Source organism: Notechis scutatus, chromosome Z, assembly GCF_049901735.1.
Source record: "Notechis scutatus isolate UNSWTSFEM ecotype Mainland chromosome Z, rNotScu1.2, whole genome shotgun sequence".
In the NCBI taxonomy this organism is placed as follows: Eukaryota; Metazoa; Chordata; class Lepidosauria; order Squamata; family Elapidae; genus Notechis; species Notechis scutatus.
In genome coordinates this window covers 35,981,106-36,003,627 of record NC_142025.1, presented here as the reverse complement: position 1 = coordinate 36,003,627, position 22,522 = coordinate 35,981,106, and the positions used below count along the sequence as shown (strand labels likewise).

Sequence of the window (22,522 nt, the reverse complement as noted above, 5' to 3'; positions counted from 1 at the left end):
AATGAAATATAAGTCCTGTTCATAGATTCAAAGAAAAAAATATTAATAATTCCTGATGTATACTATTAATACCAAAAACTTTCATTAAATGGCATAATTTTGCCCAAATGTCCATGACTGGTAGAGAAATGACAGATTTGGGAAACACACATTAAATGTATATATTTTCAAAATGGTATGTTAAAATAGCAATAGGCAGACTACTTAGAAATATATTCTAATGCCTTAATAATACATTGTTTTTACATATCATTTCTTTTACTTTGGCCTCTTTCAATTAGTTATAAACTTTAGATATTATTTCTGAAAATGAAAACACCCAACACACACAAATTCCCTTAACAACATGTATCCTGACTTACTACTTATTTACTTCTTTGTTTTATTATTATATTTAGGCACTCAAGTCCAAAACAACTCTGGGTATGCAAACAAACCTGCAAACATTTACCCTCATCTGCCCACACTTCAAGCTGCATTTTTGCTATTCCAAAGTAGAATTCTTGAAAAATTTCAAAAACAATTCTTGGCTGATAAGATATATTGATGAGTAAATGAGATGGGCTCTGGAAGAAATGTTGCACATTTGGGCAAAGTTTAGACAGTCTCCTGAAATGCAAAGGAAGACTGCATATAAAATACTTTTTTATTGATTTACTGGCCAATCAATTTATATCCACCACCTGCCATATTGGTTGAGCAGAAAATTAGAACAACTGGAGCATTGTTTTAATACGTATGGTAATTCTTGGGCCTATGACAGTGATATAGCCACAATATTTTGGGATCAAGTTCTGAATTAACAATGCTGATTTCTGCTATTCTGAACAGAGTTCAACATAGTTATTACTTGCCAATAAACTAACTCCCATTTTAAAGCTTTTATAGCTATGTGAATTACACTAAACAATATTTCACCCAAAGTATCCTTTCTTTCTTTCTTTCTTTCTTTCTTTCTTTCTTTCTTTCTTTCTTTCTTTATTTATTTATTTATTTATTTATAATATTATTTTTATTTTGTAATAATTTAATATAATTTATTATACTAATAGTTGTATTAATGTAAATAATATAATTGTACAATTTTACATTTAGTAAAATTATATGTAATAGGATAATTTTACATACATCACATTTTAATTTATAATCTCTTTGCATTGGTTGCAAAACAGAACCTGTGTTGCAAGACTAAAGCAATCAAAAAACTATTTTTACATACATTTTGATTGTCTGTGTGAATAAGGATGCAACCATATTATAGAACACTAATGTATTCTTACATAGTATATTGTACTACTTTCTGATGCAATCTCATGCAACGTATTTATATAATGAACTTTATCCAAAAGTATTAATAATTTATATTTCAAAAGGATTTACAAATGCTGTCTGCAATATCTGACTCAGGACTGGTCCTCTGCATATAAATGTAGTGTAGTCAACTTCTTCCCAAATTTAGGAGTCAATTTTAAATGCATTTAATTTGAGATTAAAAATGAAATGAATTAGGCAAATGCAAGAGTGCAACATTGATCCCTTATCACAAAAACCTGAGAATCTTTAATTTGTTTTATCTATGTCTAATTTCCTGGGGTTTTTTAAAATTATTTTTTGTTTAGGTTTTGTTTGTTTGTTTCTGTACCCATTAACAAAATAATCTTACCATTCTTCATTCATCTCTTCCAACCCTCCCAATCACAAATCATTTAATAGTACTTGAATGTTTTGCTGGTTTCAAGGTAATAAACTTTATTCATACCCATTGCAAAAAAAGACTTGGGAGGGGTTTTTTTTTTCCTCCCTTTTTTATTTGCTACAATCTGTTCAGTGTCACTATATTAAGAACAGCAACATGGCTCCAAAGCTGAAGTCTGGGAAGCTGTACATCAGGCACACTTTAGCAGATTTATGTCATCAACTCCCACACAGTATCAATCATTCCCAAGATCATAATTTGCTACCAAAGCAAAAGCTGTACTGAAATCACCAAGACAGACTTTAAACCAAGCCAGTTGCAAGTTTTCAGTTGCCATGGAGGAATTAGGAGTGGGGGGTGAGTGGTTGAGGTTAAATAATTCTCAGCAAACTCTCCCAAAGGGGTTATTGGGGGGGGGGGGGCAATGTTGCCATCAGCACAAACACAAGATGTCTCTGTTAAAGAAACCAGGATGCATTCTGAGACAAATAAACACAGATTTATCAGTCTGGCTGCAATTTTATGAAGTGCAACATTAGCTCTTTTCTGTCTCTTTCCAATCTAGATCAGATAAACAGATGCATCCGGGACTGCATATGTCAGGGTATATGATCAGTAGCAATGGCCAGGAGCATTTCAAAGCATTTCAGGGTTCTTTCACTTTGTTTTCATATCAGCATTTTCAGATGTCAAAAAGCCATTGGCACAGCAGTTAGGCCTTTTTATTATACCAATTCTTAAAATATATTTCAATACAGAGAAGGGGAAATACCGTGTTCTTTTCTAGTTCAAGAAGAATTCAAAATATTGCAATTCCTATTAGAACATGATAATTTGGTAGTAGTGAAAGACCTAGTCCTTCCATGTTCTTTGCTCTATCAAGCAGGCACACAAGCACAGAGGCAACAAGTCAAAATGTGGCCCAATGCCTGTCTGTGGCTTCATCTTCATTTTCAAGAATGCCTCTGGGATAATGAGGTTTATATATCCTATAATTCAATATTCCATTACTTACCCTAAGGTTACCTTAGGAATTATCGTAGAGACAACCTACTATTTCAGATTTTATACTGTAATATCCAAAATTAATGTCACCCTCTGTATATTAAATGAAAAGTGGAATGTAAAAATCCATGACTCCAACCAGGTTTCAAAATTTGCTATCATGATAATTTTAAAAGAAAAGTTTTAACTTCCAACTTTCACATGAGACTGTCTCTTTTCTACTTCTAAATGCAGAAATCTCCTACAGGTGCTAATTCCCACCTGTTGTAAAATGATATCCCACTCTGACAACTTTTATTTACTATAGGAAACCATTTCTCCGTTGGTATTTTAATGATCACAGGACTAATAATTATTTTGGGAAGATTCTGCAGAAAAAAAATGACCACCTAATGGATCATCCCCCAAATGGGGCCTCAGAATTATACCCCATTCTATATTTTCCAGAGCATAATGACATGTTCCAGCACAGATTATGCTCTGGAAAACAAACAGAATGTATATATGCCTGTTTATATATGTACAGGTTCTCTCAGAAAGAATATTTGTGGTTGGTTTTTCTCTTCTTCTTCTCCTCAAACATCTTAATGTTTGTTTAAATTTTTGGGGAAGTCATTAATCAAAAGTTGCTGCCATCAATCTCCAAACTTGTAAAAGTCAACCGAAGGAGGCAGAAATAGTTTAAAAAATGTGTTAAGCTAAGAGAATCATATGGAACTTTTTAAAGGAATGTATCAAGGGAATTTGCAAACTGTAACCTCCTACAACTGCAGGAAAGGCTACTGAAAGTGTGAATTAATTTAACACAGAATTTGTCCTCAGCCATTCTTAAGAAATTAACAGACAGTGGGGAAGTGTAGACAACAGAGTAGCATGCAAAATTATAAATCAACACAAGAGAACTGGAAGGTGCACTTGAAAAGCTTGACATCATTTTAAAATACTCTAGACAGGATGATTGATTTTTCCATAGGGGAAAAGATGTGCAAAGTGGGGGAGGGAAGCAAAGGAAGAGCCTATCATGTTCAAAAGGTCATGAGAAGAAGCAGAGCAGAAAAAAGCATTTGATCAAAGACAAGCTGCCAAATCTGTGTGCTAAGATATTGCCAGTTAAGTAAAAGATGTTTAAGATACATCTACAGCTGCATTGTAATATGGAAAATTGGAACTTCTTAATGAATATAAAGTTAGAATTGGTCATCTACATTTTCTTCTTTGATAGCTTATTCAATTGTTCACAAAGAAAGTCTGCATCTCAGGTACATGCCTATAAATGTAATACATTATGTATATTTATGTGCTCTGTAATTGCAAATTTGCCTGTTCCTAATTAAGATGACATCAAAATGATGCAACATGATACCATGATCTAAGTTTTGCCCTTTCAGATTAAAATCATGAATATCAGCTAGCAGTTGGAAAACAGGATACAAATTCCTTAATTTCTCTCCACAATTTTAGTAGAGAAACTTTGCATTTTTGACCAAGCCAAATCCATAAAATGCTAGGGAATTTTTGGCAGCTTGACATTCAATAAATCAGCCATCAACAGACACATAGAGATAAACTCCATCCACATACCATTTAAAAGATAGCACCAAAAGTCAACTAAGAAAACAAACATCACTCATAGCACCCAACATCCAAATAAACAACCAGAGGAAACTATATCCAAGCAACAATCAATGAAGAAACTACAATCAAGACTGATAATGCAAACTAGTAAACACTAGTAATCAGCAAATATTCCTTTTCTATGAACAGATGATGTTATCTAGCCTGGTAATGAAATGTCTGCAGAAAAAAAAGCAATTAAGCTGAGAGGAAACTAAATTTGATGTCTCAACACTATACACATAAAGCTACTTGGAATAGGTTGGAAAGACTTTGTGCACAATGCCATAAAAGTGTGAGAATAATGCTCATGGGAACCAAAGAATGTTTTGTGGAATGCTGAAGAAAAGCATGCTATGGAACAGCAGACAAGGAAAAATAGGAAAGAAACATATAAAATAAATATTGAAGTATAATCGTTGCCCATGGTCTTGTATGCCACTTGTATAACATGTATCAACACTACAATACCTTATAATAGGAAAAAGTTAGCAAATCCGAAGCGGGATTAATTTGTGAAGGCTGCTGGAAGTTTTGTCACAGTATGACTTAAATTTTGGTAAAAGGGTTGTTCTTTTTTACCAGATAAAGGATAAGCAGACTTGATTTTTTCCTTAACATCATTTACAAATTTATGAAAATGAGAAAGTTTATGTACATTTTTTGATTTAGAGAAATCCAGTGACAAAATGAATTAGCTTGAATTATGGAAGTTTTACTATAATGATTCAGTTGAAAATTGGTTGCTAAATGCAATAAGAGCAATATGACAGAAATCAAGCATATGTGAGACGAAATAGAATGTCCAGCCAATCAGTTAACATTAAGTAGGCATGAAATAAAGATGCATAATTATCTTAATAGTTTCATGTATTAATAAGAAATGCTTGTGATATCACAAGTAGCTGTAGACAAATGTATATGTACTTTTATACCGCAATGATTCTATGTTATTATTAGACAATGCAAATTATTTTCCTGAAATATTGTATGCAATGATATAGTATGTATCTGAGAATCAATATATCTAAAACCAAGGATGACAAGGAAAGTGGCAGGTTTATAAATACATGGCAAAAACCTAGAACAAGTATAATTATGATACCTTGGTAGAATGATTACTAAAGTTAAGAGAATGGATAGAGGAAGCTGGTAAAAAGATATGAATGGATGTTGTTTGTCAAAATAATATAAAATGGCAGCATACAACAGCATATTACTGCCAGTTTTGCTGTTTGGAAATAAGAGTTGATATGTTCAGAGAAACATAAACACTGTGTTGAATACAGGAAAAATTGGATGCTTAAAAAAAGAAAAAATGGGATCCAGAATGAATAGATATTAATAAGTGAGAACTGATTATAAAAGTCACTGAAGAGTACAGAAGCATATGCATGGTTTGTGGCAAATTAAAAAAAATGAGGACCACATATATGAAAAAGATTAAGGGTTCAAAATTAAGAAAAGACTATTGCACTATGTTTAAATAAAGTTAAGATTTTGAGAAATAGTGAGGTGAAAAGTTTTAAAAATAAATAATACATGAAACAATGATTATAGCGAAAATACTTTAAGAATGATTTGCGAGAACAGAAATAGAGGTGTGAATGAAATGTTTAATTTAATTGGTTTACAATTTCTTATACCTTCTCCACACACTGGGCATACAGTTTCTATGTGGCTTGTAAATGAAAAACTCCTGATGACTTTTCCACAATTTTTATTATGTAAGCATAGGATCTATTATCAATATATAAAACAATACTCCACCCTGTGGCATTAGAGAACAGCAAAATAAAACAGTCTTTTAGATTTTAATACACAAGGTTTGACATTCTTATAAATACTGGGTAATAAGTAGAAATAATTTGGAGACAGGGTTCCCCTAAATAAAAATGTTTTGAGAAAGTTTCAAAATGAAATAAATCCTAAAAGCATTTTACAAATTTCTGCTATAAAAATATAAGTAAATACAATAAGCTTGAATGGGGAAACATTCAAATATCACAATGAAACCTGTAAATGGGAAAGTAGGGTTCCTCTGCTGCTCATGATTTTTTTAAATATTGCTACAATATTTCTAGATTTTTTTAAAAAAAGTTTAGTAGCTGCCTCCTAATATTTGGACGTATGCCCATTGTCTCCTCACTCTAGGACAATAGCAAACTGGAACAGCATAGAACTTGTGAAAAGTAGTCATTTTGTGAGAGGTAATTCCTCTAAAAGGACGTAATTCTCAAAGAATTCCAGAACATGATCCAAAAATTCAGAACGTTTCTCCTTTTCTTTTTCTGTTCTTATCCTATATAAAACATTTACACTCCATATTTCCTTCTTTAGAGTGATGCGGTGGCCTAGAGGTGGAGCTCTCACCTCACAATTAGGAGCCGAGTTCGATCCTAGGTAAAGGCAGATATTTATCTCTCAGGGCACACTGAGAATATATCTGCTGGGTGGGGGACTCCGCATTGGTGCCAGGAAGGGTATCCAGCCACTAAACACTCAGCTGCATTCAGGTGTCCTTGTCCCGCAAGGTATTATGGAGTCATTTGATGATTTCCCTCTTGAGAATTATATTGTAAACATTTTTGGTAATTTTAAAAACATATTTTATAGCTGTGAAGAAAATCAAGGCTAGAAATTTATACATGCTTACTGAGATTAATATAAGTCTACCTCACTAATTGGGAATTAATTCTTAATAAAGATGAGCAGAACAATATACTGTATGTTTTTTTCTGTAATAAATAGAAACATGCACATCTTAGTTATGGCAGTAAGGCAAGAACATTCAGTTTTGATGTTTAAAATGTATGAATTTGGTTAATATATGAATTTGGTTAGCCTTTATTTGTTTATGAAATAGTCTTATTGTATCAGTCTGTGACCTGTTGGGTAAGTACGGTAGCTTCATTTGCACATGTGCAGGTTATAGGTTGCACATACGAAACCATCTCCCCCATTACCACTGCCAATCCATGAGGCAGAAAGATTGGGGACTTGTGTTATAAATTAATGCAATCAAAACTGATGAGTCATGATTAAAGAAACCTAATTGTTTTAAAAATAATCTAGCCTCTAACAGGATAGCATATTGATCATTACAGTAAAAGCTTTCTCTCACTAAAGTAATCCCACTTAATTTAGTCCTACCAGTATCTGAGTGATGGGTTATTACTGAATAAACGTCTAAATTAAGGGTGTCAAACTCGATCGCGTCACGTGACGTATTATGACGTATCACAATATTTTTTCCTTTGCGGAACTGGGGTGGGCATGACCTGTGTGTGACTCATCCAGCCTACGGGCCGAAAGTTTGACACCCCTGGTCTACGTTTTTAAATCGATGGAACATATAGCAGTTCAATTTGGAACATGATCCTTCCCAAATTTCTCAACTTTCTTTCTCCTTTTATTTATGTTTTGGACTTGCATTTAAATACTAATACTACTAACTTTGGCAAGTCTTTATTATTTCCTATTTGTTGTCTGCAGCACTCTAGTATTGCTTAATTATCTTTAGAGCTTGTTTTCATCTTGTGATATTCAGAGAGTTTAAAGTTATAACAGTTCATTGTATGTGTCTGTTCTGAATTTGTGTTCCAAGTTATTTGTGAGGATGGGTTGGGTAGGAAGATATTGTGAAAATAAGAAAAATATATCTGACTGGCCACCCTTGCTGATCTGGAGGGGAAAAAATGCCTTGGTGGACTTCCCACTTAGGATTCAATGGAATGTGCAGTCCATTGTACTGCAGACCATTAAACCCAGAGGTGAACAAAGAAAGTGTATGCCCCCACTCCCCTGGTTATATAGTAAGGAAGGTAAAAGCTGGATTTCCATACTTTTCCACTGAGATTGCCAGGTATTTTTCCCCTTTAATCACAAATCCACCCTATATTGTGAAAAACATCTTCATTCATTTAAAAGCCATTTATTTCACATTAACACAAACCCTCAGTTGAGTTGCCACGTTTCAGTCATCAATTTTATGTGGAACTGAGAAATCATAATTTCTTTTCTTTTTTTTTTCACAATGGACTATAATCTCACAGTTATGGTTGAAGATGATATATAGTTTTCAAGTGTTTTCACAGAGCTTTACATCTGATTGGATTCTGCTCATTCTGAAGTTTTAAACCCATGGTAACAATAAAAATATAAACTCTGGGTCATTTTAGATGGCAGCCAACAGCATTCCTTTGGCAGGAAAATGTCTACATTACATATTTAATATTTTAATGCACAAATCAAGCCTCTAACTTCAGCTTGTGAGCACCGTGTTAACAATGTGAAGTAACAGACTAAAATAGTTGTTAGTCTGATCCAGTTGAGCTCTTTTCTTCTGTAAAAGAGAGCATTTACTATTTATCCTATAGAAAGTATCTTTTTAAAGACTTTTTAAAGGTTTTTTAATCCCGCCTATATTATTTTTATAAATAACTCAAAACAGTGAAAATATCTTTCTTCCTATTTTTCCTACAACAATCCTACGAAGTGACTTGAGTGAAGAATCACCTAACTGGCATTACTTATATATAATCTCTCTTACTTTCTTAAACTTTGTGACCAGTTAGGAATGTTACATCATACTCTAACATGCAAAGTTTAACTTGACTTACCCATAGACACATGAAGATTGCAAGGAGGGGAATTTCCCTGTCTTTAAATACTGAATATCTTACTTGGTATTTTTATATATATTGACCACTAGTATACAGTATATATCTATGTCCAAACACAGTAATTTGTGACTCTGTTACCGATACCACCCATTTATTTGTTTTCTGGCCCTCCATGACATTCTCAGAAGTCTTCTCCAGTACTAATTTCAAAAGCATAAATATTATTTCTATCTTGCTTTTTCAAAATCCAACTTCCATTTCCTGGGGAGGACCTGCTGCTTGTCCAATTCTGATATGATGCATAATCATCAGTTAATGGCCTATGAATTCAATTCCTGGTGAAAGTTTGAACTGCACAGCTGAATCTATCACTATATATATATCTGGTGAACCTCAAAGAGGACAAAACTGTTTGCATACTATCTCCTAGAAGTCATCTGAAAAGTGAATCCTTTTCTTTACGTTTCTGTATTTAAATGATTCAAAAACACAATATACACAGTATAAGTATTCCTATATACGATTGATACTACGGGTCATATTTTAAGTTCTTGGTATTTTAACTCCTAAGTGGCTATCTAGTCTTTTTAAACATTTAATGAAAGTGATGTCCACTTTCTTCCAAGATGTTGTTCTATTGTTTAAAAACTTTGTAGGCAAAAGTACCCAACATTTATAAGATATATTTTGTTTGTTTAAACCCATTGATTAGAGTCCTGTCTTAAAAAATTGTAGAAAATGTATACATTCATCTGTATGACAATTTATTAAATCATTAAAATTTCTTTTCAAAAGTATTTGTAGTAATAGAATACTCTAAAAAGACTATTACTATTTCTTTTCAAACTGAGTGCCATATTAGAAATTTAAAAAGTTGTGAAGATTTTCACAAAATAGCAAATGAAATGGCATGACTACCAAAGAACATAATTAACTACAAAACATGGACTTATCAAGGTTCTAAGTTGCCTCCTTTTTAATAATATAAAGAACCAAAGACCCTTCCTATTGCACCAACTTATTTTTTTCATTGTAGTAATGGACATTTTTAAACAAGGTTGATGGATACAGCCTTCCACTCTTTTTATTTTTAAATAAAGCTTATGGGTCTGTATTTGAGCTCCAAATCCTCCTTGTTTATAAAGATGATACTTGGACCTGGAACTTTTGTTTTCAATATGCCAATTTGCTTGCTTATTTATTCATAGGGTGGTGAGAGAACCTAGTGCATTCAAATGTCCCTAGGTATGCTGTAGTTCAAAGTACCGAATTAGAAAACCCAAGTCCCACTCCTTATATATATACATTTATAATTAAGAGATCAATTTCTTACTCACTATGTTGACATAATAGAAGTCTTTAAAGATATTGGAATTTTAAAAGAGTACAAGTAAGTTCTCATATAGTAATTTTTCAGGAAGATCCTTTAATATCACTTTGAAAACAAATACTTTAAACTAAACATACAGCTCAGAGGATGAACTCAATTTAGGGTTTGGACATTTTCCCCCCTAAACCTTTAAATACACTAATAATTACTATTTAAGGGCTAGACAAAAACATAAATGTCTTTTCTCATATTATTTATTATTTTAGGCATTATTGAAGTCCAGCATCTACAATGGAATTCTTCAGACATTCAATTAGAGATGCTAAAAATATCAAAATATTACTGCTAGAAGAGTTCCAAATACAGGTAAGGCACATTGGTATTATTCAGACATTTTCATTCTTTTCTCTTCTTTTTAGCTTTAGATTTTAACAAACCAGAATGTCCATTTTCCTCCTCAAAAATTTTTCTTTTCTTTTTCTTAGATTTGCCATGATCACTATGATAACCACTGGAGTCACTGGCATGCATTCCCACCTCTGCTCCATCTTGCCCATTCTCTGTCTCGGGCTTATCATATATACCATGATCATCTTCATCATCACCACTATGCATTTCTCTGTCTTCTATCCCAACACTTGATATATCAACTTCCATCTCCTCTGAGCCAATATGTACATCACAATGTTTTTCATATTTTTTCTTGCATTTTTCCTTCAGCATCTCTTCTCCAAGACTAAAAATAAAAAAATAACTGAGAAAACAACTTTTACAAGACTAGTAAATACCTGCAGTTATACAGAAGCAAAACACTGTACAATTTATCCAAAGTTATTCATACCTGACTGTTTTCAATTGTAATAGTACCTTCACATCTAGATTATCCTCTATCTTTTAAATGGACTATCCTGACATATCCTTTAAATAGAAGATAAACAAACATTTTGGGACACAAACCATTATTATTATTGGTAGGAATTTTTCCACATTTTTTTTTCCAAATTATTTTAGATCTCACATAAGTTTCCATTAAACTTTTGAGAAATAAATGAGATCTTAAGATTTTTGTGATATGCTATATAATAAAAGAACTGTTGTCCTTAAATCTTATATTCATAATCAAGCCACTCTATCTATTTTGTAAAATGTATGTATTACCTGTTTTTACAAAGTTTTCCTCGAATGCAGAATACTCCAGCAGAATCTGAATCAAAATGCAGCACCTTAAATACCAGTCTAATACCTATTTGAAAACCAAAGTTTTTCCATTCTTCTGTTGTTATGTGATCTGGTTTGGGGATAGAAGCATTGAAACATTCATGAACCAGACAGCCAATATGGCTAGGTGCCACTTTATTAATTATACCCTGGAGAAGGAAAGGAAAAAAAGAAATGTTAGCACCACATCATTTGTTTTGGGAGAAACTATACTATTGTTTCTATCAATATTTAGCATAGGTACATACCAAATACAATGGTACCTCTTTACTTGACATTAATTGATAGAGAAGCATGACGGGAAGTAAAAAAATATGAGTGCCAAACAAACCAGGTGACAAACCTGGTTTGTTTTGGCTATCCCCCTATTCCTTTTGCAACTATATTACCAGCATGGGCGACTTCCTGTCTGCTCTTTGCTTCTATCCCCATCTTGTTTTGCATGCAGAAACTACAAATACTGGGACAATATTTTCACATCAAAATGCATTGAGTACCACATTCAATGAGTTTGGAAAATAGTCAAATACCAAGGTACCATTATATATGGAACTAAAATGTATTCTTACATATTTTGAATGTTAAAGATACATGAACAATTTATTTTTAATTTTTTAGGTCAACTGGTCCACTATCCTTTCATTCCGAGTTGGTTTTTGCTCAGTTGACTAATATTGCATAAACTCTAAACTGTTTTTCTGTAAAAGATCAACAGTGGAACTAATTTTTAACAGTTACTAGCCAGAATATGTTACAAATGTTATGAATAAGATCATTTGATATTTTTTCTAAAACATTTAAAAAGATATTTTCATATAAAACAATTAATTACAGTGCTAGTTTTAGCCCATTACTCTTATAATTAACTAAAGAACCATACTTGAAAAAGGTCAAAGATTGTAAACATTATAACCTAATAAATCACAAAATATAAAATTTAAACATGCTTAAGTATATAATCAACTGTAATAATTTCTTAAATATCGTATGTATCTGAGATGATATATACTATTTATATGTATAATCTAAAGAGTTAGAGTAGCATAGTGATAAAGGTACTGTGCTAGAACCCAGGAGACTATAAGTTCTTGATCTTCCTAAGACATGAAAGAAAACTGAGATATTTTGGGCCAGTTGCTTTCTCTCAGCCCCACCCACATCACATGGTTGTTGTAAGAAAAATTAGAATGAGTATGTGTACAATAGTAACAACAGTAATGGTGGACTGATAATTGGTCAAATTATGTTTTATATTTTTAATTATACCATGTATGTTTTATTATTTTCTTCACTGCATTGTAAATTACTATCGTTGTCATTATTATGGCAGGATAAATCCAATAAATAATTAAATAATTAATGAAAAAAGCAAATGAACTTACTATGTAAGTTGAGACAACACCGTACAAATAAAAGTACTGAGTTATTTATATACATACCATGAGTTTTTTTCCTGGCTTAGGCTGAAAGACAACAAAAGTAGCTTCTATATCCAGGTGGATGGCTCCAATATCATCAATTATATCACCCAGTTCTTTAGTTATTTTAATGGCATTATAAGCCACAGGAACTCCTTGAAAACTAGAGGATAAAATAAATAAATAAAATAAACCACTTAACAATATAATCAGCATAAATGTACTTAAGGTTAGGAAGAAAACACTGTAATTATGATCCTTACCATGACAAAGACGTAACAAACAATTCAAATAAATGAAAGTTACACAAATGCAGATTTTATGATTCTGAGAAAAATGTCGTAGTTAGGAGGCCCACTAGTAGTGTACAATATAACAGATGACTACAACATCACTTATGTTACATACCATCATATGTTTATGAACTACTTACTGATTGAAAAGAAGAAATTTCCATCCAAGTTTATTTTGTAGCTAACAGAGGAAATAATGAACACATATGTTCACAACAAATAGGGAATTTACTCTCTTTCTTAAATTAATCCTGTGTTTTTTATTTAAGCAATTACCTCAACTGTGCCCTTAATGGTTTCCAATGTGTAATGATTTGTAACTAACATTTTAATAAAGGGATTTGTGTAACATCTTAATTATGTGAGAAATTTGCAGAACAAATTTATTTTGTTCCCTCTTTATACAGTGAACTTCAATTGCAAATAAATGATCATTCTTCCCCCCTCCCCCCCCCATTTACCTCATGTTGGCTACACAGACCTTAGAAGCTCTTTAAAGTGATAAACCAAGATAGCCAATGATGTTCCTGCCAATAAAGGGTTAATGGATATTTTTGGAAGGTCTTAGCAATGGAATGTTCTTTCTACCCAAGTGACTCACTTACTAGTTACAAATGAGATACCAAATTTTTCACTCCTTCAAAAATGTTTTATTCAATTAATCCACTAATGTTGGTTTTACATTTCTTAAAATTACATTTGCACCATGTTTCACAACAATGCACCGTTTAGATATAATGGGAAAAACAAACTACAAGGACAAAAAGATATAGAAATACTTAATAGTGCTTATTGAAGTCAATACTTTAATTTTGGGGTGGGGAGTATTTCTAAATTATCTTCTGTATTCTTTCTAAGGTATTACACTGAAAAGGAATAGCACGATGGGTTGCTCTATATGTAGGCGGTTTATTAAAAGACTGGTTTTACTGAAAGATATGAAACAAGTCTGATATAATGGCCGTGGCGGGAGAGGGGGAAAGGGGGACTGTAATTTGTTAACTGCCTTTTGTAAAAAAAAAGGTGTCCCGAAATATACTTTGAACTAGGACCCTCGGAACCTGTATTCAGTTTTAGAACCGGAGAACAATAAGACTAAGAGGGAAAATATGGAACAACTTCTAGAAAGTTCATCGAAGTAACTCGCTTTCTCACCAGTTTATCCTTTAGAGCCTGAAGTCTTTAAACGGAGTATTTTTACACGCAATGATGGCACGTACCTATCCGAGTAGCGGCGCAGTTCAGCATCTAACTGCGCGCAAATCCCGGTCCGTTTGCGATTCAAGAAGCGCGGCGGGAGCGCGATATGCCTCCGGTGCTGCACCACCACAAGGCAAGAGTAGCGGTTCTCAGCCAGTGCTCGCACAGCCTCAAAAGAAGGCAGCTCGACGGAGGTGGGAAGGGTCGTCGGAGCATTAGGCGCCGCCGTTGAGGTCACAACAGCCGCCTCAACCTCCGCCGCTCCAAAAGTCGAGCCGGCCTCCATCTTCGCCATGAAAAAAAAATGGATCACCCTTATGTCCCAAGGCGCCCTCTCTCCTTGCTGTCACTTGGTGATGACGTCATCACAGAGGAGGGTTGGTTTTTTTTTTTTTTTTTTTTTTTTTTTTTTTTTTTTTTGCTGGGGCCAACCTATCAAATGGCTGAAAGTAGAAAAGGAAAAGGACTCTTCCTTTTCCGGATGTGATTCAGCGGCCATCTTGTGTACGGTGGCTTTGCTTACTTACCATCTGCACGTGCGAGAATGGAGACTTCCTCATCCGGTTCTGAAGCTGACGGAGTTGTAAACCTGGGGGTGGCGCTCCATCGGTTTGTCCTGCGATATTCGTGTTTCTAGTCCGGAAGGATTTCTCCGGAAATGGATCTCAGGCAAAGGCGGCAAGGTGGGAAAATCCTTGAGATCACCGTACGTAAGCACTGCTACACGAATCCAGTAATCCAGACGGCTCATAGGATGTGCCGTGGAATTTTATTCAAGGGTTTAAAACCTATAACATGTAATAATATAATTTTACATGAAAAGTTGTACAATTTTATGTGAAAATCTATTGTGCCAAGGTTCTTTGCTGGAGAGACCGGTGACCTGATTCACTGATTTATTATCAGTGCTTCAATTGTTTCAATTCTGGTTGGTAAACAATTGGTTGTGTCATCAAGTTGTTTTCGACTCTTAGCAGCCATGTAGACAGATTTTGAAAGACATTGTTCTGCAAATAAAGTCCTTCCTATGTCCCCTCCCCCCATTTTTGGTTTTTAATGATCATAAATGGTAACTTGTATCATATATTTGCTCATTTGTTTTTCAAATGTATCTTTCCAAACTTTTTGAAGTAATTTCCTTGTTAAAGTTGCAAAAGTAAAAATATGACATGATTTTGTAGTATCACCCATTTTCTTTGATAATAAACTACCAGGGTGTTATAATGCATAAAGTGAGGGACTAAAACTTAGATCCAACTTTACAACTACCCTCTTGTACTCAATAAGGCATCTTTGTTAGTCATCTTCTTTTGAACCCTGCATATTGTGTGTCATGATGGACCAATAATTTGGTTTCTCTGGGCCACAATGAGTGAAGAAGAATGGCCTCTGGTCACATATAAAACACACATTATGTATTAATGTATACAAATAACAAACTTCCTTTATTATTTATCTTGCTGGGACCACATTACTAGCTGTCCAGGGCTGCATGCAGCCTGTGGGCCATACTGTTCTATGTAGCTTTTGTTGTAAGAAAGCCACTTTGAATTCCTGGAGACAGCGTACATGAAACAAAATAAAAATACTGTTATAGATTAATAATGGACTCAACTTGCAAATAACATTTATTGATAAATCATTGTCCCAGTTTTACTCACCTTTGCTTTTTCAGATACTTTGAAGCAGAATAAAAATATTTACATTTGCAGTTGCTTTTTCTTCAGGAGTTCAATCCAATATTATTTCATGGGTTGGGGTGGAACAGGAGATGATGAAAATGGTACAAAATTTTATAAGAGTCTCGTTGGCCATTGTAGTAATTCAGATACCTTGAATGTCATCACTACTTTACTTAAAGTAACCATTTCACTTAGCCTGTTACCAGTATAAGCCCATTTCACATATCCAAAGAGCTTTAACTGAGCTTTAACTATTAGTATTCTCAAACAACCAGTCCTGTAGTAAAATACTAGGTTTAAAAAGATGTTCAAACAAAAAGTATATCAGCATTTTAGGCTTAAAGTTACATGATTTGCAAGACATGACAATGGATATAAATACAGATAATTTTTAAGAGGGAATATTACATTGAAATGGAAATGGGTTGGTCACATAGCAAGAAGAACTGATGGGAGGACCAAGGCAATCATAAAATAGATCCCAATTGAAAAAAGAGACCTAAAACAAGATAGAAAATGAAATCAAGTATTGTGGGCCCAATTAGCAAAAAAAAAGTTCAAGACTGTGTTGGTTGGAAACAGGTGGAAGAGGCTTTCATCCTGCAGTGGATAGACAATGACCAAATTGATGGTTATTTACAGTATTTCAACTAAAATTACTTTATAATCAATTATTCTATCATCCAGATTTTCTGTACTGTAAAGTGAAAATGACTAGATTCAAATGCATAGGCTCTAATTTATAATTTTCTGATTATGTTTGTGTAAACCAAGGGTCTTTAAACTTGGCAAGTTTAAGACTTGTGGACTTCAACTCCCAGAATTCCTAAGCTAACATGACTGGAGGAGGAATTCTGGGAGTTGAAGTCCACAAGTCTTAAAGCTGTCAAGTTTGAAGACCCCTGGTGTAAACATTACCCTACATTTAGTATCAACTAAATATTCTTTGTACTGTTTTTAAACTTTCATTTTTCAACATTTGAGTGTGGATTAAAAAAAAAAATTCTTCTGTTTTCTTTTTGTAATAAATGCAAGATTTGAAATTTTCATCTCTTTTTCTTATTTCAAACTTCTCTAATCTTTTATGGATAGTTAGATAAACTATACCTATATAAGTAAATAGCTGTAATTTAAGAAGGTGTCACTGGGTGGCACACTTGAGCCTTGGATGGATATTCAGTTCTTAGAAATCAATAAACCATTTTCCACCATAATATCAAATTGCTCAATTCAACAGTTCTGGAGAATGTTTACTAAATTCTGGACCTAAATATCTTCAAATGATTCTAATTGTTTAGGTTTGTAGTTTAGGGTTTTAGAGAACAAAGATTTCTTAAGAAAATTGCATCACCTTTACATTCACTTTGTTGATAATAATAGCATTTGGTAAGGCAATGTTGACATCTGAAAACAACCTTTTAAATATTGTGAACTGGACAGTCTGCAAACCATTTTCATTAGCATTTGGAAAATGAAAGCCTCTGAAATTTTATGCTTACTAATAAATACGTAATCTGCAAGTTTGTTTTTCTATTTGAAAATGATTCACACTTGAACTTTCATCAACTCTCTCAATATATTTATATTTACTTAATGTCAAACTTCATGTATCCGGGAAAAATCCATTGATTCTAACTATTCTTCAAATAAATCTTAATTTGTTCAGAAAATTTGTATCTTATCACCATAATACTACTTGGATTTTAACAGTAATTTTAAAAATCCACGAAACATTAAAATCTTTTAAATAGGCACAAAGTTTTAACTTTTTAAAGCATCAAATTACCAAACCTTCTTTCATGGAATAAAAGAAATGCTTATTTGTAATGGAAAGTCAAGAAAGATGAAAATAAATGGATCTTCAGTAGCGAGGAATTTTTTGTATTACGAAGAAGCTCTTTTATATTCCAGAGAACATATCTGTATTCTTGCAGATGAAGAATAGGCCACCCTTGCAAATCTTATGTATTCCTTTTATTAAGCCTTCTGTCATTACAGTATTTAAGTATTTCATTATAGTATCAGTTCAATACATAACGTATATAATTTTACAATCTTTAACTATAAAATTATAATTTTATAATATAAATTGTAGCAATTGCTAGAGCCTATCATATGGAGGAAGAGATTATTCAAATTGGGATTGATAATTTCATTATTAAGCAAAGAGATCACTAAATGAAATACTGAGTTACTTTTGCATCATTATCATAACTACAAATGTTCTCTAAATGAGGCAGTCATTTCATGATTCCAAGCACTCAGAACTACATCTTGATTTAAGTTTTGTGGTGGACTATATGGATGAATCATTTCTGAGCTGAAACTGATCTGACTGGTAGCTGGACGAAAAACTAACTAGAAGACTCTGAAAGGTACCATCCAAATTAGAAGTTGTATTGTTACATAATCAATTCCAGAAGCACCAACAAAGTTTTGTTTTATTTTGTTCTTTAAATATTTATTTTTAAGGAGTAGAAACAATCATTCCATATCACTATTGAGAAAGATCTGCCTTTCTCTATCATTTTTCCTGCTAAAGCACAAAGTCCATCCAGCAATTGTACTGCAATCAGTCTGTTGTAATAAAACATCTAAATTTATTTATTCTTTCTTAAAGCATACTACCTTTATTATAATCCTCCCCAGCCAAAGTGTGCTGATTGGTTGTAGTGAATTGTAGTGGAATGCATTAAATGTCCATAATGTAATCTGCAAAATGAATATATCAATATTTCTTTCTTTTCTATGTATCAACACATTTCAAATAGTTTTATTTCTCTTGGCAAATATATTTTATTTATGGCTTTGTTCTGAACTAAAATAAATTTACTCTGACACAGTATGGGATTGTTCCATCACATATCCAGTGTAAGGAATCTTATGGGATTTCTATCCAGTTTAATGGAATAAAAGAAGTTTGGATAAACTTTCAGATAAAGAGAAATTTGTTCCAAAGCAGCTTGTGACACTATCCATGCCAATATTTCTCATGTCTTCAGAGAAAGAGACTGGAGCCACTTTGTGGAAACAATTCAGAGGAGAAGGACCAAAGACTAAATGCTCATACTAAACTAAACCATGGTTACATAAAATTGGATTACTAAATAAATCACATCTGGAATTGCATACCTTATTGTACAAATAACTGGCTGGCTTTATAAAAATTTTAAAAATAAAATTGCACAATTCATCTGTTAGCTTAAAGAGATGTGTAAACAGATCAATCTGACATGAAGACCAGGATTTTAAGATAATACTTGTAACAAAGATGTCAGTAAAGTCTAATCAAAACATCAAGATAGTAGCCATGATTAATGCTGCATCCATTTTTATGTGCCTCACAAATAAAATGCAGATGGAGTTTTGTACATACTGGTTTGACTGCTATTTTAACTTTTTAATTGCATTCCATATTTGGAGCAGCATTCCACTCCTATTATAGAGGGGCAATTGTTGGCTGCTTTTTTATCATTCCAGTTTAAAAACATGTAAAGTGGTCTTTATTTAACAAGATAGATCTTAGTCAATCAATATATTCTTTGTCTTTTTACGATGTTTTTTAAATTAATTCATCCAGGACCCCAAATTAAGCCCCACTAGGATTAACATATTTATGCACTGGGGACTGTCCGGAATCAAACATTGACAATATTTGTGAAGTTCAATAAGAATGACACTCAAAAGCAGATTGAAGAGTGGCCTCTTAACTCAAACTATTGTGTTTAAATTAAACTAGAAAATATTAATAGGAGTCAGGCAAATGAGGACTACCAAGATGATGAAGGGGCTGAAAATCAAACTACATGAGGAATGATTAAAGGTTCAAGCTACGTTTAGCCTAAAAAAACATAATGAAGGAGAGAGATGATAGTAATCGTCAGATAAGGGCTATCGTGGAAGATAGCAGGGCTAAAATGAATAAGTTAAAACTAAAAGAAAGTGGGTTGAGTTAAAACGTTAAAAGAAAGTGAATGTGTCAAAAGTAAAAGAAACTCCATGTATTGTCATCCAATGGAACAGACTACCAAAGCAATGAATCTTTCTTTGCTGTAGATACTTAGGGTCTGGGTGATCATTTGTCTGAAATGTTCTAATGGATCCTGCACCGAATAGTGTGATAGACTATATTATTCCATATATCAGGAAAATCATCCCATGCATTTTATTTACAAGTAGACCACAACTGAGCTCAAAATGTTCATTACTAAGCAAGGCAGTTGTTAAGTAAGTTGCGCCCAATTTGAATGACTTTTTTGCCACAATTATTAAGCAAATCATTGAAACTTTTAAGTGAATCCTGTGGTTGTTAAGCGAATCTGATTTCCACATTTTCTTGTAGGAAGTTGGCTGGGAAACTTATAGATGGTGATCACATAACCTGAGGACAATGCAGCAGTCATAAATATATGCCAATTGGAAAGTGTCCAATTTTGATCATGTGACCACCAGATGATCAAGTGACCACAGGGATATCAAGACTGGCGGTCATAAGTATGTGAACTGCTCATAAGTCACTCTTTTCAGCACTATTGTAACTTCACTAAAGGAATGATTGCGTTGACGATTTATCAGTAGTTAGGCTGGATTGGGACCACTGCATGAATAACCTGAGTCTTTCTCCTAATCTCTTCCCTTGAAACCTCATATCCAGGTGTTCACCAGGCAAAACCTTGCTTACCTTTTGTCCTGAGTGAAGTTACAAAAATTGCTGATAGAAAAAAAAGATGTTAATGAAGGAATGATAGATGTGGAACAAATTTTATCTGACTATATAGCAAAAGTCACAAAAGTAGAACAACAATTGACAGACCAAAGTAATGATTTGAAAGATCTATCTGTTGCTTTACTGGACATACAAAAGAAACTGGCTGAAGTTTAAAAATATAATTTAATACATATTTTTATTGAAACTTTAAAAAATAAAAACTAATATAAAGTAAACAAAAAAGAAAAAGTATGTAAAGTGAAGTGTCCTTGGTGTTGTCTGAGCTTATTTTCTTGCAGACGTTTTATTACCCTAATTTGGTAACATCATCATCTACAAAAAACAAACAAACAAGTAAGCTCAGAGAGCACCCAAGGACCCTCATTTCAATCCTGAGCTACAAATATTCTCCTTTAATGTAAAAAGTGCAAGAAAAGAAATAAAATTAAAAAATAGGGGAAAAAAGAATATAAAGCATAACAGATTTTTCATATTCTTATCAGTTATTACAAATATATTTTAACCACTCTCATTAAAGTAACATCATAATACTCTTCTTTCTATATTTTATTCTGTCTAATCATCAAATCCATAAATAAAAAGATATTTTTTATTTTTATGCAAAAAAGTCTAGAAATATTTCCAATTACCAATAAGTGTAGATAGTTTCTTAATCAAAGAAGTTAGTTTATAATCTCAGCAATAAGTATCTCTGAACTTCACCGTTCATTAATCCATAGCAGGGGTGGGATTCTACCATTCACACCTATTCGCTAGAATCGGTTGTTAACATTCTAAGCAGTTCGGAGAACCGGTTGTTAGAAGAAATTACTGGCTTAATCCTGTAAGGAAGGCAGGAAGGAAACATTCTGGTGTTGCTTACGGAAACTGCCTCTCCGTTAACCCATATTACATTCTTGGCAGGACTAGACTTCCTGTCTCAGGAACATCTCTGGAGTTTTTTTCCCCTCCTTTGCTTGTGTGAAGTGACCACTCAAGGTTACAATGGCACTGAAAAAAGTGACTTATGACCATTTTTCACGCTTACGACTGTTGCAGCATCCCCACAGTCATGAGAAGCCAGGCGAGGAGATGCATGTTTCGATGTGAGTGATATTGAGTTGGCCACGCCCAGCCAATAACATGACCACCAAGCCATGCCCATCAACTAAGCCATGCCCACAGAACCGGTTGTTAAAAAATTTGAATCCCACCTCTGATCCATAGTGAGCAGTATTGAAACTTTCCAACTCTGTACTTATAATAATCTCACTGCATCTTCTATATATTTAAAAGCAAAATACCACTCACAAATCATCACAAAATCTCAAGAACCATAAAGCCTACAAATTTGAAATTTGGCGCGTATGTTCCTCTTGACTTCTAGGTACTCACTAAGAACGGATTTTTCAGAGCATTAGTATTTTGTATATTATTATTATTTTTTTGAAACAAATTTTATTAATTTTTAAAGACAAACAAAACATCATTAAACCTCTTTCCATTATAAATTTTTACAAGGCAGATAAAACATTGTTTTATACAATACAATTCTAATATATCCCATTTCCACTTAAATATCTTTTAGCAAATTTCTCATTACTTCTCTTTGCACTTAGTCATCCTATTCATATTTCCCTCTGTCTTGTTTGCAATTATTCTCCTCTCGCTTTCCTCCAAGGTTTTATTAAATCTCAAATAAACATACACACACAAAACACAAAAAAATAAAA

The 22,522-nt window shown here is 33.2% G+C and overlaps 1 protein-coding gene across 2 annotated transcripts in view; it reads right to left on the bottom strand.

Annotated features, from left to right (window-relative positions):
- The window catches only part of POLR1F (RNA polymerase I subunit F), a 212,699-nt gene extending 196,126 nt beyond the window's left edge, over window positions 1-16,573 (bottom strand). Inside the window, exons 1-4 of one of the 2 annotated variants that reach the window (XM_026678016.2) lie at window positions 14,420-16,573; window positions 12,928-13,069; window positions 11,429-11,637; window positions 9,687-11,006 (exon numbers count right to left, since the gene is read on the bottom strand). In XM_026678016.2, coding sequence (XP_026533801.1) covers window positions 10,667-11,006; window positions 11,429-11,637; window positions 12,928-13,069; window positions 14,420-14,694 — 966 coding nt within the window. In that variant the 5' untranslated portion in view covers window positions 14,695-16,573 and the 3' untranslated portion in view covers window positions 9,687-10,666. Of the gene's footprint in view, window positions 1-9,686; window positions 11,007-11,428; window positions 11,638-12,927; window positions 13,070-14,419 lie in introns of those variants that run through there. The other variant, XR_015745935.1, reaches the window with a different exon arrangement.
- Window positions 16,574-22,522: the final 5,949 nt, after the last annotated feature.